This window comes from Sceloporus occidentalis, unplaced genomic scaffold (assembly GCF_023333645.1).
Source record: "Sceloporus occidentalis isolate IW3139 unplaced genomic scaffold, rSceOcc1.0.p SCAF_62, whole genome shotgun sequence".
Classification (NCBI taxonomy): domain Eukaryota; kingdom Metazoa; phylum Chordata; class Lepidosauria; order Squamata; family Phrynosomatidae; genus Sceloporus; species Sceloporus occidentalis.
In genome coordinates, this window is record NW_028317042.1 from 4,627,410 (window position 1) to 4,638,035 (window position 10,626).

Genomic DNA, 10,626 nt, shown 5'->3' on the forward strand with positions numbered 1-10,626 from the left:
TATTGTATTCCTGCATAATATATTAGTATTCCAGTACCTGAGAAATGGACAGCAGTACGTTCAAATACATAGTTGAATATGTTATACAATTGTCCTCCAGCAACCTGCAAGTAACAGCAGGTTTAAGTAAGCATTTTCATGTTAGATGAAGTACCTTATTAAATTTTCCAAGGCCACATATCACCATTTTTAATATTTTTTTTTCCCGTTGAATTCTAGTGTCATATTGGACCTTATCGTATTGGATAGCCAAGACATCCATTAAGGAATATGGAGAAGATAATTCTGCTTCTTATTCTCTGCGTTCACCCTTCATCCCCCTACCATCTGCATCATGCGCTATCCCCACTGGATATCAGTCGTTTGATATATATCAGCAGACCTCTCACCATTGGACAAAGAGTAGATGGATTTGTATCTGTGGACAAGCCAGCCAGGTAATGGTCAAACAAATAATAACACTTGTTTTAGCCAACGTTTTCATTACTATACTAGGATTAATTTAAAAGTTTCTGGATTCTACTGTCCTTACCCAAACTCTTAGCTAAAAACCATAGTTACTCATTGCAAAAATGGGACCAAGTAGCATGTTTCCAGTAAACTATTCAGCAATAATTTTGTTTTTGTGTTGCCAAGATCTTCTTTTGATTATGGTTTGACAAGTGCCTGGAGCCAGCTAACAATGGGCATCAAACTGCTGTTACCTAACTCAGGAGCTATATTATATTGATCGCTATGTTTGCACCCCTGCCTAGCCATCTTTAATACTGATTGGACCCTGGACAAGCATTTGCTTGTTCCTCAGCATGCAATGACACCCTTCACCCCAAAATCAAATAAAGTGCTTGCTGCACTGACTCTGCAGATTATGAGTTAGCCAGTGAGGCCTGACCCTAACATGACTCATCTGTAGAGCAGGGGAAGGACACAATACTATGTCTATTGCACAGTAAATTAATAATGTGGATCTGGGAAGTGACCCGAAGCTCTGGCCTTAGGTGTTCAGCTGCCCTGTGGCACCCTCTCATCATCACCCCAGAGTGACTTTGTTCACCCACTCCTTTAGTGTGCCACACCTTTATTTTCCAACTCCAGCATTAACAAGTACAGAGTAAATAAATAACACATGGAAAGATAGCATTGTCTGTATAGAGAGACTGAATAACACAGAAACTCAGCCTATTGCGTATAGATTAAGTGAAAATTACATGCAAACACAGCATTTAAGGTATAGATAAAATAAATACTCCACGGAAACCCTAAATTGCGGATTGAAATCACAATTCAAACACCCCAAAGGCCAACCCTGGCATTCACATTGCATTCATAGGACTTGCTCAGCAGCAGGTAGTCCAGTCCTTCATTGGAGAGAGCTGGCAGGGCGGAGGACACCACAGATCGGGGTGACGAACACTGGCAACAGTGGAGGGCTGGCACCTTCTGGCCCGGGGGCATATAAAGCCCAACGGCCCCTTGCCCTCCTCCACACATTCCCTTACACACACATGCTCACACACCAAGATTCATGCTTACATACACATTTATGCTCAAGCACAAACCTTTACACTTCTCCCTCTCATTCTAACATACATACATACATAAATTCATAAATACTCCTTCCACCATCATCCCTTGTTTCACTCACAGTTTCCTTTCTGGCACTCTGTGCAATCAGCCTTGCTTTTACTGCGGGATCACGTATCCTTCGTTACATGACCTCAAGGTGCTTCTGTGTCTCCGGGCGGCTGGGCCAGTCCAGAATTGTTTGCAAAGGGATGTTCCAAGGTAGACAAGACTGGCTGCATGGGGATGCAGCATGTAGTTGGGTCACGTAACCTTGTAACCAAAACTGTTTACCTATGGTTCCCAAGGAATGACTGGACTCAAGGCAGCTGTCCCTTTTGCCCCGCGTTAGATGCCCTACTGCGTGGCCCCCAAAAATATAGATTTGGTCATGGATTTGATAACTGCCATTTGCCACGGTAGGCCCCTGAAGCTGAGGACGCATGGGGGTAGGTTTGAGATTGTGAGGGGGTCATGACGAATTCATGGAGTGACTCCTTACCGGCCTGCCCCATCTCCTCTTATGTCTAAGTCCCCTTTGCTCATTGGGGACACAAAGTGACTGGGAAACCCTGTCTGGTCTGCCCTAACCAGACTTCCATAGACTAGCCAGCTATGAGGGCTCTACATGGCCGAAAATGCTCCATGTGCCTGACCGGGACTTAGCTGCAAATCCATGGCACTGTGTGGCGGCTAGGAACCGGATTGATGCCCGCCGGCATTTTGAATTGAGTTACTACGGACGTCAGTTGTCCCACCACTTCGTGGAGAGGAAGCGCATTTGGGAAACCTGATTTAGAACTAGGGTTTACTCCAGAATTGATGTCACTCCCTCTGGATCACCCCGAAATAGTGACTCTTGTCGGGTAGGCATTGCTGGCTATAGAACTGTATGGAGGGGCCGAGCTGTCTGGTAGTGATGGGATTATACTGATCTAATTATGTTTGGGTGGATAAATATCTGTGCTGTTCCAGATAAACTCAGTTCATGTTTTCCACCTCAACATTGGTTCTGTCTGATGATTGGGGTCGGCTGCTATGACAACTTACTGTCCTTTTCAGGACAGAATTATTACTGTGTAGCTACGCTCCGGCTAGCCACAGTGCCAGCACGGCTCCATTGTATTGTGGTCCTGCTAGTATCATCAGAAGGAAGCATGATTTGGTGGGTTTACCCAGTCATAACCGTCACAAACCGTTCAACAATAAACCTACAATTACACCTATGCATGTCCTTTAGGAACAAAAATCATAAATCATTAGACTACTCAATGTTTAACAATTCTCATCCGCATAAATCCACTTGTGCGTCCAAATACACATTTCACAGGACACTGGGTATGATAGGGGCAAGGAATTCGCTAGGAGAAAGTTCTAATGGTGATGTGTAAACACGGGGGAGACATAACGGCGAGGTGTTAAACACGGGGAGATGGAACGGTGAGGTGCAGGCCCGGACTGGCCATCGGGCCTCCCAATGCAGTCCTCTACCCTGTGCGGCCGCAGACCCCTAAGGCCGGCCCTGGTGGGGGCATTCCGGCCCCTTAGAGTGGCGGACCTGGTCGCAGTTGCGGCGGGCTTAAGGGGCCCTGCGTTAATGCGGCCGAAGAGGCCGCATAGGCCCAGTCCTGACTAGGCCTATTTTAAGGTAGGGGCCTGGAGCTGCAGCTCCATCAGCCCCTAAATCAATCCGGCCCTGCCGCAGGCCCGGTCGCAGTTGCTGCTTGCTCCGGCAACAAGGTAAGTAGGGTGAGGGAGTAGGGTGCAGTGAGAAGGGGCAGAGGGGGGTTAGATAGTGAGAAATGGGGAGAGGGGATACATATTGAGAAGTGGGGAAGGGGGTACATAGTGAAAAGGGGGAACATAGAAGGGGCAGATAAGATGGGGAGAAGGGGTAGTGTGAATGCGTATGAGAATGAATGAATGAATAAATGTGTGGATGAATTGTGTGAATGCATATGACAATTAATGAATTCATGTGTGGATGAATTGCTTGAATGATTTGTGCATTAATGAATGTGTTAATGATTTGTGTGAATGAGTGAGTAAATGCAAAAATGGTACATGAAGGGTGGGCTTTAACAATAAATACATAAATAAAAATGGGCTGCTCTGGCTTAAATGCCCGGGCCTATTTTTTGTCCCAGTCCGAGCCTGGTGAGGTGTTAAACACGGGGGAGACGGAACGGTGAGGTGTAAACCAAGACAAGAGAGAGGAGTAGTTTAATAAAAAAGGAATAGGGGAGACATAAAGGAGAGAAATAATAAGAAAACACAAAAAGTAAGTTGTAAAGAAGGAATTTAATAAATTAAATTAATTGCACCAGGGCCCTTAGCTCATTAGTTCTCCCACTGATACCATGCGTGCACTCACTTCCTTATTATATTAACCTCTGATGGAAAGCTTGTCTACCAATCCTCCATTCCATTAATGAAAAAATAGATATGCACCATTGACTATATAAGTTGTTTTCATTTTATCGCCTTTATTTTCTGTCTCTCTCCCTTAAGTCTTTTTTTTTTACCCCACCACTTGAGATTACACCTTTTATTACAAATATATGCTGTCCTTTTAGAGACTCGCATATCTCACCAGTACATCTAACACTTAATGACACATAATTGCGAAGGACCCATCTTACTTACTGCACATTATAGTTATAAGTGTGAGCAGGTAGCCAAACTGGTGTTTTGCTGGTTTAACAAGTGTACATTATATGACAGTCCTCATATGGTTCATAACCTCAGGCTGTGTGGGAAGTTTAAGGTGACAGGTGGCTCGTGAAGGTTGTGATTCACATCTTGTTGAAAAGTTAAACTACAATCAGGGCTCATAGTCTTCCTCCCTGGCCTTTATGTTGTATTATCAGCAAAGATGTGTAAGTGTTCCTGTCCTTGCGTTACCTTGTGCTGGGACGGGCAGGTATGATGAGTAATAAAACTATTTTGTCTGTGCTTTGCCATTACAAGTGCAAAGCAGACAGCCTAAGACAGACTGACTGCTCTTTAAAATCACCTGTTTTGTAACTATGTATTGTATTGTAACCAATTTACCACATTTAAACAAATATCTAAATATATATATATTTACACCTGATCTACAGAGCCCTTAACAACTCTGCACCCCCCCTATATTTCTAACCTCCGATTTGACTTTTGGCTATCTTCTACTGTCATCCCGGTATTCTGGATTTCACCCGTGTTGTACCCCTTTTTTGAAATTCCCTTCCCTGTTACATCATTTAAACCAATATCTAAATATATATCATAACACACTCAGCCATCATCCTAAGCAAGCCATCTGAACAAACAACCTCTACAAATAATCCGGACTCAACTCAGTCCCACCAAGCAGTCCTGCCCTTCTGTTTTACTTCCCCCTCACCCACCGACTTATCTTTTTGTAGCAATTTGGTATTATTTGGGATTTTTCACTGATTGTAACAGCGCTACGGAATCTGCTGGTGCTCTATGAATAAATGTAATGTAATATATACTATATACATACATCAATATAGAGATATAATATAGTCTTCCTCTACACACGCTAAAACGCTCATGGCAAACCATGGCCTTTCTATCTCAATCCTTCAGAAACCTGTGAATACTGTAAAACTGTGTATAAAAGCCATATTTGTTTACTTCATTATCTACGTAAAACTTTTCAGATTGAATTGAAAGCGTAAATATCCTTTTTTCAAACTTCACAGGCAAGATTATGGGGCGTTCCGCTCCTGGGCTAGTTTTAGATCTCTGATACCTACTCGGTTTTTTTCCAGAGCTGCTTTTCTCCTGTTTCAGACATTAATTAGAAACCTAGTGTAGTCTACTAACTCCCAGTAATGGAGAGCAAACAGCGAGTAAGACAGCCAGGCAACAGTATGTAGCTGTCAACAGCCCTGAATTTCCTGAACAGTCAAGACAACCAATGAATGTCTCATTTAGCTACAGATGGCAACTCGAGTGACATCTGTGACTCAATGATGTCCCAGGATGGGAAATGTTGGTTAGTATGTTAACTCTTTTTGTTAAATGTGATAAATGTGAAATGAGGGATTAATACCAATTAATCCCTCATTTATTCAGCACTGTTGGCCACTAAATTGGATGTATGGATTTGGGAATTATAATTCCAAAAATGGCCAGATATTTTGATATTAATACTAGGAGCTCCAAAGTTGCACAATGAGCCAACACACCTGCTAGGCCACATTCACCATCAACTTTGGGGTAGTATGCTTTTGAGGCTATGTCTGATTTGAGGGTCAGCTATTATAGGTATATCATAGAAAGCTAAATAGGCTTTGAGCAGCTATCCAGTGGAAAGTGCTCCTACTAAAACCACATCATCAAATATTTCCTTTTATCTTAAAGGGACACTCTAGTATCACCTCTGGGTGAAGCAATACCTCACCAACGTCTTCAGTTCACCCATTCTGCCACTACATTTAATGATATTTGGGCCTAGCCCCTTCCAGAGGAGGGATGGCGCCAATAGAGATTTCATATTTGGTGCCCAAAGTTATTGCTGTAATGGGCCAGGGAACTGGCAAAGAGAGAGTTCTGTGTAAAATAGATATGAAGTTACTTGGCATTCTTTTTCATCTAATATTTGATGATTTGATCATAGATGATGGGTGATAAAAAGATCCTAAAGCTAATGTGTGCCTATGATTCTTTTTAATAATACCTTTAGTGATCATCCTTTTTATTTTTTTTTACCTCTTTTTTTTTTTTAAAGTTATTTAGAAAAACCGCAAAGAAAAAAAAAAAAATTACCTACTTAGCCAGGTGTAATTAAATATTTACGAATGTTGTAATATTCATTTCCTGGCTATCTTGGCTAGTTGGCTGCTGCCACCTAGAGTGCAGTTAGATATACATTAATACTGAATTAATAAGAGTTTGTGTATCCCAACTTCTGTAACCACAGAAGACTACAGTATTCCAAAAAACACATCTAACACTCCATTTTCTAGCAAAATGTTCAATCTACTCAGGGGAGGGGTAAACCAAGGAGCATATTTATAGTTGACTTGTGCATTCTTATTTGGGAGAACATGAAAACAAATACAAATGTTGCGTTTTCATTGTTCAAACCAAATACAGAATAAATTAATATGTCGGCGGGTAAGCGTATACGAAGACGAAGAAGCACAGCACAAAGAATCTTCATGTTCCTCTTTGTCTTAGTTAATATCGCCTAGCTACATTTCCCTGGTCCCTTCCCCCATACAAGTCCCTGCCTCTAGCCTACCTTGTCTATGTAGCTTCACAGAGGTTAACAGGAATCCATAGGATCGCGTCAGGAGTTAAATGTCCATTTACTCTATTGGTCGCCGGAACTGAGCTCCTCTGACATTAACCAATAAAGGGCAGCTGCCCTTCATGGTTAATGCCATAGGAGGCCCCTGTTGGCGACCAATAGAGTAGCTTGTATGGACCTTTAACTCCTGTCAAATGTCCATTAAGTGACTCTATTTGTCGAGTTCATCAACCAATGAATGGCAGTTGCCCTGACCTTTAACTCCTAACGCTGATACTTGGCCTGGGGATTAACTCATGGAACCTGCCCAGGCCAAGTTTTGGCCTCAAGAGTTAAATGTCTGTATGAGTGACTCTATTGGTCGCTGGCACTGAGGTCCTTTTTTTATAACATATGTTGAATTTACTGTAATTGAAAACACATTCAGTTTTTTTGAATTATGTCTGCAATTCTGTTTTTTCCCCAACAGGTATTACTTTACATTGAATGAAAGTGTCAGCTCAGTGACTATTAGGGTGACGCCCTGTGAATCACCGTTATTTTGGTCTTTGTCTGTCTTAACAACACACAGCCTTCCACCTCTGGCAAAAGATGGCTCTGAGGATCTTAGTGGTAAGTAAATGCTTGCTACTCATTGAAGATATTGTCACTATTTTGTTTTTAAAACAGATTAAACAGCTGCTTAATGGGTTAGGTGTATACCACACTTTAAGCAGTCTCTATTTCTTTGTTCACCTGCATCTCTTACTAGCTCCTGGTGTCATTTAGGTAAGATTCCTGCCTATTATCATTGTGCCACTTGCACTCTCTAAGGGGAACGTCCCTGACACCAGTAATCAAATGCAAGGTCATCAACCTTAAAACAAAAAAAACTTATGAAGTATAGTATGAATGACAAAAACAAGGTGTTTTTTACAAAATGTAGTTCTATAAAAACAAGTCACTGTTTTAACAATTGAATATTCTTTTTTCCCCTAGGAGGTATTGTTAAACATCAGGATTCTCATCTGTTTGATCACTGGGATCCTCAGAAATTGTTTTCTTTTCAAGGAAATGGGGAAGAATCATTTTCTGTCACTATGACCCCAGGTGGATTTTTTTTCCTTGATCTGGTTTCTCTTGAAACTGATACCAACTTCCATGTGTTTGTCTGGGACAGTAAGAGCCAAGCGAATCCATGGCCCCAGCTGCCTACTGATCCACGTGTTGATGTTGTTTCTATTGAGGAGAACAGTGCTAGACTGTCTTGGAAACCCAGCTTGGGACCTTCTGATGGAAGCGAGGTTGAGTTCTGTGTATTCATAAATAAGCACCATAACTTCAAAACACTGTGTGCCACTGAGCTGAACACAAAGAGGCAATCACAACCCAACTGGAATGGGCAAGATGACGAGCTAAATAAATTAATACATTTTGCCAAGAAAAAGTCCAAATATAAGGATCTTACTTCACTAATGGTATCTAAGTCTCAGAATGCAAAGAGTCCTAGTATGTTAGGAGTTAGTAGCAATAAACTTTGGTTTTCCAAAAATGGATCCGGAGGACAGAGGTTCTGTGTAAAGGACTGGGCTAATGTTACCATTTCCGGCTTGAAGCCTAAAACCCTGTATTACTTTGACGTATTTGCAGTAAGTCCAAAGCATGGAACAAGTGTGGCTTATACTGGAACATTTGCAGAGACAAAAACCAAGCACAAATCACTGATTCCAAATCTTCCTAGTGAGGAGATGGTCAACATTTTCCTAAAAAGTCAAAGAGTTAGAGTATTCAACGTGGATGCTCCTGCTAGTGGCTACAAATGGCTTTTTGTTCACTCCTGTCTTCATAAAGTCCACCTGCAGATTAACACGAATGGAAAAATTATAGTATCCCAAAGTCTCCAGGGAGCTCATAACTTCAAACTCCCTGAAAACGCAGACAAGTACATCATTACATTAAAGTCCAGCCGGGGAGGGCCAGGCTTAGTTAAGCTTTACACAACCAATTCTCACAATCTCTTACCATTCCCTAGCCTGCCATCTGACATCAGCGTATCTGTCTCAAAGAGATCCTGCTCATCTGCCAGAGTCACCTGGGCTGGAAGTGGAAAAGGGGTCAAGTATTGTATCTATGCCAGACATCTGGAGCAGAATTTGGATCTCAAGTTAATTCATAAACATCAAAACAGCTGTCTGAGCACCAGTGCTCGATCTAAAGCGGAGAAAGTGCTCTGTAGACAGGGAGCTCTTGAGAATTTCATGGAAGAGCAAATTACAAACCTGAAACCTGGAAAAGTCTATTTGGTGGATGTGTACTTCCAAGGCCATTATAACACCACCATAAAATTCCCCAGTCTTGTTGTGAAAACTCAGGAGCATTGCACGTGAACTAATATCCTTAATTAACAAAAGGACACTTTAAAGACTTTAGTGTGACTAAGACACAAGGCAAGGCACGCTCTACTGTATTCAAGGGCCATAAATGAGACTATTTCAAGAAAAACAAAATCTATTGATCCTTTAAATACAGACCAAAGAATGCAATAGACATCTTTGCAGAGTGATATTTGTATAGAGATGTATCACTATGCTTGTTACATTTATTGAGCAAGAGCCATTGTTATGGACATTCAACAGATCTTTGTATTTTACCTATCCATGTGCACTTCCAATTTCAGATTATAGATGTGGGACCCTAATCAGCTGCTTCAGCAACTTTATTATGTAGACCAATGCTTTAAATAGATTATTAAACATTGCAGAAAGATATGTTTCCTGGGTTCCCCAAAACATGTATGGTGCCTACTTTTTGTTAAAATATAAAGAAACACATTAAAAAGTAAATTTTTGGAATGGAGTTTTAACATGATGTATGGACTTATGTTTAGCCAATAACGGTCCATCTTTGCATATTGTTGGATGAATGCTCTCATCATATGCTGATTTGAATAAATGAGACTTTATTCAGAATATTTTTTCCACTCAACAATGTATGGTTTTAATAAGAGGACCTATTAAAACCATGTATTTAAGGGGAAGGATTGCACCCAGGTAAGCAGATGCTGCTGGTCAGGTCATTAGCATTAAAGGTACTTTTGATCTGACAGGTGGCCTCTTGACTGAATAAATAAGTCCAGGCTGACAGTATGGAAACAGCTTTGGGAAGGCATTTTCCTATTCCGGCATGACTGTGCCCCATTGCACAAAGCAAGGCCAATAAAGATATTGTTGGATGAGTTTGGTGTGGAAGAACCTGACTGTCCAGTAAAGAGCCAGGCCTTCTTGTTCAACATCAGTGCCTCACTTCACAAATGCTCCACTGAATAATGGGGCAAAAATTCCCACAGAAATACTCCAAAGCCCTGTGGAAAGCCTTCCCAGAAGAGAGGAAGGTGTTATAGCTGCAAAGGGGGGGACTACCTACATATCAATGTCAAGTATTTAGAATGCAATATCATAAAAGTCCCTGTTGATGTAGTGGACAGGTGTTCCAATTTGCATTCTTATTCGGGCGAACATGAAAACGAACATGAAGGGTGCGTTGATGCTAGAGGAGGCCTATGCCAGCGACCGATAGAGTTGCTCTTATGGACCTTTGACTCCTGTTCCCTCTCCAGGCCAAGTTTTGGCATCAGGAATTAAAGGTCGGTGCCAGAGGAGCTCCCTGCCGGCAACCAGTAGAGTCATTCGCATGGACCTTTAACTCCTGGAACCTCCCCAGGCCTGGTTTCGGCGTCAGGAGTTAAAGTCTGTACGAGCGACTATTGTATTCCTATTAAGTAATACATTTGCTGGTCAATGTTTCTATGTCCCACCAGC

General features: G+C 41.8%; 1 protein-coding gene across 1 annotated transcript; it reads left to right on the plus strand.

Annotated features, from left to right (window-relative positions):
- Positions 1–270: 270 nt before the first annotated feature.
- LOC149287335 (protein NDNF-like) lies at positions 271–9,195 on the plus strand. The gene is made up of 3 exons (XM_089493034.1): positions 271–437; positions 7,299–7,441; positions 7,808–9,195. Exons 1-3 carry the CDS (start codon positions 271–273, stop codon positions 9,193–9,195), a joined length of 1,698 nt encoding a protein of 565 aa, XP_089349160.1.
- Positions 9,196–10,626: the final 1,431 nt, after the last annotated feature.